The sequence below is a fragment of the Medicago truncatula genome, chromosome 2 (genome assembly GCF_003473485.1).
Source record: "Medicago truncatula cultivar Jemalong A17 chromosome 2, MtrunA17r5.0-ANR, whole genome shotgun sequence".
NCBI lineage: Eukaryota > Viridiplantae > Streptophyta > Magnoliopsida > Fabales > Fabaceae > Medicago > Medicago truncatula.
In genome coordinates, this window is record NC_053043.1 from 27,118,305 (window position 1) to 27,127,170 (window position 8,866).

General features: G+C 34.9%; 1 protein-coding gene across 1 annotated transcript; it reads left to right on the plus strand.

The window, feature by feature from the left end:
• The first annotated feature begins 205 nt into the window (after nt 1-205).
• LOC25480479 (phosphatase IMPL1, chloroplastic) lies at nt 206-5,589 on the plus strand. Its single transcript, XM_013587068.3, has 10 exons — nt 206-534; nt 732-799; nt 913-1,046; nt 1,544-1,632; nt 3,047-3,104; nt 3,247-3,299; nt 3,422-3,520; nt 3,599-3,712; nt 4,247-4,348; nt 5,315-5,589. The coding sequence occupies exons 1-10, from the start codon at nt 298-300 to the stop codon at nt 5,411-5,413; spliced, it is 1,053 nt and encodes a 350-aa protein (XP_013442522.1). The 5' UTR covers nt 206-297; the 3' UTR covers nt 5,414-5,589.
• Nucleotides 5,590-8,866: the final 3,277 nt, after the last annotated feature.

Here is an 8,866-nt window from a genome sequence, read left to right on the forward strand (position 1 = left end):
TGATTTGGGTAAGGTGATATGGAGCAAATGGGAGAGATTGCGTCAATGGATGGAGGGAGGGAGAGGGAAAGGCAACAATGATTATGAGAGAAGGAAGGAGTGTGTGTTGTATCAAAGAGAATAGAGGAGGAGACACACTTTTTAATAAAAAATTGTTTTTTTCCAAACCTTTTAATCTCAGCCATTGGTTTTATTTTTACCACATGTCACACATCTAGAAAGTGGATGAGTTTCTCAAAACACAATCTCTTCCTTGGTTCCACCCATCCATCTCTTAGCTCATTTTGATCGATCATAATGATGTCAATTGTTTTCTCCACCTCCGCGGCAGCTACAAAACTATTTCCTCCTACTACTTACCGCCTTCAAAGTCAAACCTCTCGAAGTTGGAGGCTGAAATCATCAACATCATGTAAGAACTCTTTGAAATCTGAAGAAAAACTCTATTCAAGGGTTGGTGCACTCTCCACTGGACCCGTTCAACCTGCGATCCTCCTTGAAGTTGCCACAACTGCTGCTCAAACTGGTGCCAAGGTTCGTTTCATTTTTTTTATTTTTTTAACTACGCTATTTAAGAGCAGTTGCATTAATGGAGTAATTTGTGATGTCCTGTATCATAGTCTAATATCGCAGTTTTACAGATTTGTACTGTTTCAGTTTAACGTCCACTGTATTTTTTTCCTGTTTAAGTTATGCTTTGACATCCAATTACCTTCGTTGGTTATATACAGGTTGTGATGGATGCTGTTAATAAGCCAAGGAGTATTACGTATAAAGGATTAACTGACTTGGTGACTGAGTAAGGTCTCGTTGAATCTATGTTTAATGCTTATCTTCTTTAATCTTCGTATAAACGATTTACATGTTTTTTTCGCCTCTTTAACCAAATAAGAGTCATTTGTAAATTTACAGGACGGATAAAATGAGTGAAGCTGCCATATTAGAAGTGGTGAAGAAGAATTTTGAAGATCATCTTATTCTTGGGGAAGAAGGAGGCATTATAGGAGATGTAGCTTCCGATTATCTCTGGTGCATTGATCCGTTAGGTTTGTAATTTCATTCAATGCTTCCTTTTGCCCCAATATTTTAAGAAATAATTCTAGTTTTAAGCATACAACTAGATGCTGGCGTTCAAATGTATTTGAAGGTTCTTTGAAAGAGAGACATCAATTTGAATTCCTTCATTATGTTCTTCCTTTCATTCGTAGCGTGTCCTATTCTATGCACTGACACAAGTATTGACACGACTTACACGTCGACACCGGTAATAATTTGAGAAAATTGAATGTAACCACATGTGTCAGTTATATGTATTTTCCAAGTTCCTTTACTCTATTCTTCAAATGAAATTCCTTTTTGCTTGTGTTCTTTGTATGTGAGGCTATATATATTTTATATTCGACTATGTTTTGTCATTATTAAAATATATCATATTATTCTGTCTGTATTGAAATAATTTATTCCTGACTGCATCTTCCTCGTGCATTTGTTGTTTCCTGTATCACTTGGATAGTTTGATTACAAGTCTTGTATAATTTTGTAGATGGGACAACAAACTTTGCACATGGCTATCCCAGCTTTGCTGTTTCTGTTGGAGTTCTATATCGAGGAAATCCTACTGCTGCCACAGTGGTGATTTTTTCTTATCTTTTACTTGTATTTCACGTTGTTTAATGCAACCTTTCATTGATAATAACTCATTCCTATGCCTTAACTTGAAATTTAACATCAGTGCTTGATCAAACACTTCCATTTGTTTTTTGCTTCTCAATGAGATATCCTCTAAAAAGGGTACCATAAACCAACCTTATATCAGTCATTAACTCTTCATCCTCATACGATTCTATAGTCTGCATGCCTCATTTCTTCCATTTAGGGCCATATCCCAGTAGAATCTCCATAAACACCACCAAATTCCATGTAGAAAAGCAGCTATTTTCTATTGGAGTTGTATGAGGAAGGATATTACAGTTCTATAGCAGAATATTACATTTTGCTGAAGAAACAAATACCTTAATCTTTATCCTGTAGGGCTCTGATAGCCACTATCCATCTTGACTCAGTTGTGAAGTGACGTCTCGGTGGACTTGATTTCTGGCCTACCAACGGAAAACGGAGAAGGAATTTTCTGATGTTTGTGGATAGGGTATTAACTCATAGTAGTCTATCGCAGAGAGCGTAGTAGTGCTGAGTAGCCGAACCTGAAACAACGATAAAGGGACAGCGTGTGGTGGGATGGCCACTATTTGAAAAGAAAATTCATCTAAATCAATCCTAACAGATCATGTATCAATATATGTATGACACACTTCATTCATCAATTACATAATCAAAATATGGAATTATTGTTGAGTACATAAACACACACACACATTCATTCAAAATTACAAATATTTTTTTTTATTTTTTATAAACGATGAATGAGACATGCATTAGTTCTGGTGTTTGACATCCCAACTATTCTGATCCACACATTCATTTCCTTCTCTATAAATATGAGAACAATGAAAATGATTAGTTTTGGGGTATAACAAGTAGTTGTGCCACATAATCATAAGATTCCATGGAACCCCTAAAGTGTTCTGAAAATCTATTACAACCACATGTCACAGCACTACAGTCACACCCCTTGTTCATACCTGGGTTATCAAATAGAATTAAAAGCATATTTACACAATTTGGAGTCATGAGACCTCGAGCACTGCAGTCATACCCCTTCTTCATGCTATCCTATTTATACTAAAAAGAATATTGCTAAATGTCATACTGCCTCAAGTGCATTGTTAACAACAATATAACACACAAACATACAATGAAACATAAAGTCTAGGGTGTTTCAGAAATCATGTTATATTTGAAAATTTTGGATTTTGAATTTTCAAAATGATCAAAGGCCAAACTTTCTTTTGAACTGTGTTGTCTTTATCCCCTCATTTTTTATTCTCAAGAAATTCTCATCTTCTCTTTCCTTTTCGTTGTATATAATGGTAGATAATGATAGTTGGGGCAAAACAGGATATGCTAATAGGATTTGTATTAATTTCAGGTTGAGTTTGTTGGTGGTCCTATGTGTTGGAATACTCGCATTTTCACTGCAACTGCTGGTGAAAGAAATTTCTTTTCCAACTTCTATCAACCCCTTAGAGAAACTAAAAATTATTTAGTAATCTTGTTTTTTCTTTCTAGTTATTAGTTTTATCAATAACTGTATAGTTTCTGCCCTGATATAATTCTCATACCTTGTAGGTGGTGGAGCATTCTGCAACGGCCAAAGGATCGAAGTGAGTGTAACTGATCAGGTGATTATGGCTAAGTAGTGCCTTAGAATACAAAAGCGAATTGCACAATCCTTGATCATATCATCATTTCAGTGTTTTTTTTTTTTTTTTTGGAAAATCGGAGTAACCTTCATTTCTTTCAGGTGGAACGATCTCTTCTAGTGACAGGTTTTGGGTATGAACACGATGAAGCCTGGGCTACTAACATAGAATTATTCAAAGAATTTACGGATGTCAGCAGGGTATTCATCTAATACATACAACATATGTTCCTCATTTCTCTGCCTTTCACCAATCATTTTCTTGACTTTGATGCTTAGGGTGTAAGACGGCTTGGTGCAGCTGCTGTAGACATGTGTCATGTGGCTTTGGGAATTGTAGAAGCATATTGGGAATATCGTCTAAAGCCATGGGATATGGCTGCTGGTGTTTTGGTGAGTTCTACATTATCAACAATTACTCTTAAGGCCTAATTTTGAGATTCAAGCAAGTGTTTGGGTTTTGTGTGGAAAAGTAAATTTTTCAAATGGACAAACAAGCAAGAACTTATTTTTATATAATGGTTATAGAAAGAACAATTACTGGTAAAGACTTTAGGTAAACAACAAGAGGTTTATTAGGAAATTAGGACCCAATTCTATTAATAATAGAACAACTACTGGTAACTAAGAATGATCCCAGGCTATCTGTGGTAACTAAGAATGCCTATTTAGAAGAAATAAAAATAATGGAAAGAAGAAATAAAAACTAATTTTGATTACAATCAATACTCTCCTTTAGGGAGCATATATGTGAGATGCATCTAGCTTGTCAAATATGTAAGCTATCCTAGGAACCCGTAAGAACATAGTAAACTTGTATGCTAGCTGATTTAAGAATTCACACATGTCTTGAATAGCTTTCAGTGTTTATTGAATTATATACATATGTGATAATTTTGTTTACATTTTTTTTCCATTAATTTATAGATGGTAGAGGAAGCTGGTGGCACAGTCTCTCGGATGGATGGCGGAAAATTTTGTGTTTTTGATAGATCTGTTTTGGTATCAAACGGTGTGATCCATGCTAAGGTTAGTCTCTGATTTTGCTGTTGGGAGATGTTTAGATTGCACCTTTTATTTAACGATCAATTTGTGGTCCACTTCACCTGCTCTAACAAGTTTTATTAACATTTTGAAATACTTGCTACCGACTACTTTATCCATTCCTTAATTCATTTTAGTCAGCAACCTACAATATGTCAATTACAAATTGGTATTCTGTAAAAAAAAATAAGTTACAAATCGGTTCTATTTCTAAATTAACAAAATGCTTGTCAGAAAAAGAATAACATTTTAGTGTTATTCACCCTGCTTATATACAGCCTTTTGGGGGGTGCAAATTTTATTTTTTTTTTTTTAAAGGAAAGCCATGGTTAAATAAATATCATATATATTTGAATATCTGAATATCATGTATATTTGAACACAATTTGGATAAGTAATGCACGGATAGGTGTATCTGAACACTTGAAAATTGTGACTAACGACATTCAAAATCATAGTTAATTGTGTTATGTGGAACGTGGATAGTAATGAATAAATTACGACATATTATATTCCTTCATGATCCACATATTTTGAGCTATGTAAACCCTTAAAACTATTGTCGTCAAATGTGTGTAAACATATGCTTTCTAAAAAATAATTGCCTAGTTCTCGCTAATTTTCCATTTGGGGTGAACCAAAATATGATCAAATAGATTGTAGCTGACTTGGGATGTATCAAAACACTTTCACATAAACTCTTCGACATTGAGAGACTCTATTCACAAACTTTCACATTCTTATGTTGCCTCTAAGATCTATCGATATCATATGCTAATATTACATTATTGAATTTTATATTGTTTGTTGATAGTTTTCTGTTAGTCTTCAGTTATAATTTCTACTAAGTAATGTAAGTCACTTAATTGACTAGGAGTGGTTTGCACTTTTCAGTCTACTGAAAATGCATTTAGTTTTTTGTGATTGAGGGGTTTTATGTGTATTTCACAGCTTCTGGAGAGAATTGGACCTGCAACAGAGGGCTTAAAAAGTAAGGGAATTGATTTTTCATTATGGTACAAACCTGAGGACTACAGAGCTGACGTTTAAACTAGAGACAGTAAAGACACCAACAATTGTTTTTCTTGTTTCTCGTCGACTATGTCTCTAACAGCAATAGGGTGACATTATTGCTCTTTACATTTTTGTATTACTTACTAGTTCAAATCTCACGATAATTGGTATAAACTGCATTTGGATAAATTATTTCTGATTATATATGTTTATATTCTTTGTTCAAAATTTCAGTAATATTCTCATTGTCGTTCATACAACATCGCATATATGAAAGGATGATCCAAATCCCACCATGGCACAATAGTTTCGACTGTTTAATGGACGGTATCCATATCTGAATCATCTCTCGAGTTTATCTTTGTTCTTCTAAGCTTTCATAAGCAAGAATCCTAATCCCTTTCTGATTTTCATTTTCAAATTCGAGTAGATGAAAGGAAGATCCAAAATCTTCTACTTTTGATTTTGATTCTAAGTTACAATTCACAACTTTTTATAATATCCAGATTCTTTCACCATTCAGTTTGAAAGAGTGCTTAAAACTTTGAACATATCAGAATGGTGAAATGTTGTTCTATTGCGACTTTACATATATTTTTGTACTTAATATACAAATTAAATCCACTAGATAATTGCGCAAATTTGGTTTGCTGCTGTCCTTTACATATAGTTTTGTACTCAATATAAACAAGAAGAAAAAAAAAAACCACTAAATCATACCAGTTAAGAATATACTAGTCATTAATAGAGTAGTAGTCAATTCATTATACTTTTTGTACGTAGTAGAATTTAAAGTTTAGTCTTAAAACTTTCACCAATGTTGCATCTAGGCAGGGGTTTTGTATTTCAATAGAATTCTCATCCAAATATAAGTCGAGAGAAATCCATTCGGATATATACTCTTGAACAAGATTAAATTACGTTGATTTCTTGTCCTGTCCTCCAAATTTCTCAAAACACTTGATTTGTCAGGGTCACAGACAAACATTGCACATGTCCATATTGTGTGATCCGGACAAATCAAGTATTTTGATAAATATAGGGGGATAAAAGAAGATATCTGTTAGCCAATATTTTTAAAGGCTATCATTAAATGCAGTCAAAATAAGTTGACCTTGTAATCAAAGGAATTGTTCTTTTATCCTTATCGAAGTTGGGCTTGCTGGAGATGCTTGAAGGTGCGTGTCTCGTTCGACAGACAGAAAGATCTCGAAGGGCAGTTTTCTTTTTGGATAAGGTCAAAACAACGGATATTTTCAAGACACATTCGAAATTCAAATCGAATGGATAAGTTTTGTTAGTTACTGCAGTTATAGTTTTAAATTCGAATCTAGGCAGTTATTTCTAGTTGTATAAATAGTAGTTTTCCCTAAGGAAAAAGGGTCACAATTCAATCATACAAAAACTTACACTCAAATTATCCGCATGGAAGAGAGAAACGAGTCACAAGTTGCAATGTATGAACATGTGTACCAATTTACATTCAATCAATATATTTTAAGTTCATTTTCTTAAATGTCTTTGCAATTTACAATTTACTTGTTTCTTTTGAGCAGTTCATTTACAGTTATTTACATCGATTTCGATTGGGTTCAACTGGGTTAAATTCGATTGCTTTTTCTTACTTTATTTTATTTATCAAGTTCTTCAAGAATAATATTAAATTTCTGGAAAATAACAAAACACAATATGTCCTTAAGATTTACTGGTTGATCTTGCAAGTAAATATTTTTAAACCAGCGGTTGTTTACCAAAATTCAGTGTAAACAAATTGGCACTCCCAGTGGGACCTTTTGTGTTTTTGTTTATAAACTTCTTGTTGAAATTTTATTATTAAGATTACTGGTTTGTGTTGTGCATACAATTGAGGAATAAGAAACAACTTCCTGAAATGACGCGTCCTCCTCCCATTCCGAATACAGCGGCATCGAATACCGCCACTACGTCAGGAACAGCAACCAACCCACCAGTACCACCAGGGGTTACACAATCGAGTCAAACTAGCACTACGGCCACAATAATAGAGCTTGTATTAACTCTAGCAGGAAATACTATGACCGCACAAACGTCCCAGGCCATTCCAACGAATACTATGGCCGCCTCAACTTCTAGGGCCATTCCAACGGCTTCAATGGCCACGCAAACTTCGCAGGTCATGGGAAATGCATCGTCTCAAGGATTTTTTAATCTTGGCGCAGGTCGTAGGACACCATATGGTATACCAACTTCCCTGATGCAAAATCTTCAGACGAGCCCATCTGGATCCTCTGAAAGTTTGAATGTACCAATGCCTCAATTGTTTAACCCTGGGATAAGTATCCCGTTTGGGACACCCCAAGGATCGTTCACTCCATTTGGATCGCCCCAACAATCGTTGACTAACGCCTCTTTGAGCGCCTTAAGCCAACAAATGGAGGAAACCAATCACGAAATGGTTAATTTGGTTACTCAACAAGTGGGTACAGTAATTAACCCCTTAATTCAAGATACCAATAACAGTTATCAAGCACTGTCTCTTCAAATGGAGCGAATAGCCAATTTCTTGGGCGCTCCCCCAGTGCGAATTACAACAGTGCCTCAAAATGCGAACATAGGGCAAAGAGAAAATCCTATCGAAGAACAGGTTAATCAAGTGCCTGAAAATCAAGCATATGAAGTGCAACCAGAAATACCAGAGGAACCTGTGAGGGCTCCCATAATAGTAAACAGGCACCAAAACGCCGACCAAGTGGTCATGCAAGCCCGTCGAAACAATTACGAGGGCCAAAATAATATAGCCAATGTGGTCGAAGCCTTGCTAGCCCATAATGGTTTCAATATGGGACTACATAGGCCCAATTTTGTGTCGGCATTATCTGAATTTATGTTATAGTCTGATTTGCCAAGAAATACTAAAATCATCAAATTCACTAAATTCGCTGGGGAAACTAATGAATCAACAGTCGAACACATCGCTCGATATCTTATGGAGGCCGGGATTATGGCAAACAATGAGAATCTGAAAATGAAATATTTTCCAAGTTCTCTAACAAAAAATGCTTTTACTTGGTTTACAACATTGCCACCCGATTCCATTTTTAGTTGGAATCAATTGGAAAAGGCTTTCCATGAACAATTCTACATGGGTCAATCCAGGATTAGTTTGAAAGAACTGGCTAGTGTTCGACATAAAATGCAGGAGTCAATAGATGATTATTTAAACAGATTCCGTCATCTTAAATGAAATTTTTATGTTGGGAAAACAGGGTGTTACAGTATTCTTCTGAACTTGTCAATTTAATCATGCTCTGATATTTACACATGTTTTATATTGCTTCTGAATGTAGTTATTTACAGAATTTCTCACTAAATCTCTCATCTCTTTCTTTTTGTCTTCATTTTTTTTTTACTTTTTGTTGATGACAAAAGGGGGAGTAGTATGTATAGTATTTATAGGCTCTGAGCCCCATTAATTTAATTCTAACCAAGTTAAAATTAATAAGACCTTCT

Excerpts from the sequence above, each read along its gene's own strand:
- LOC25480479 (XM_013587068.3), top strand. The coding sequence starts at position 298 with ATGATGTCAATTGTTTTCTCCACCTCCGCGGCAGCTACAAAACTATTT. Across the intron at positions 800-912 it reads TTAACTGACTTGGTGACTGA|GACGGATAAAATGAGTGAAG; the intron begins GTAAGGTCTCGT and ends GTAAATTTACAG. Across the intron at positions 4,349-5,314 it reads ACGGTGTGATCCATGCTAAG|CTTCTGGAGAGAATTGGACC; the intron begins GTTAGTCTCTGA and ends TGTATTTCACAG.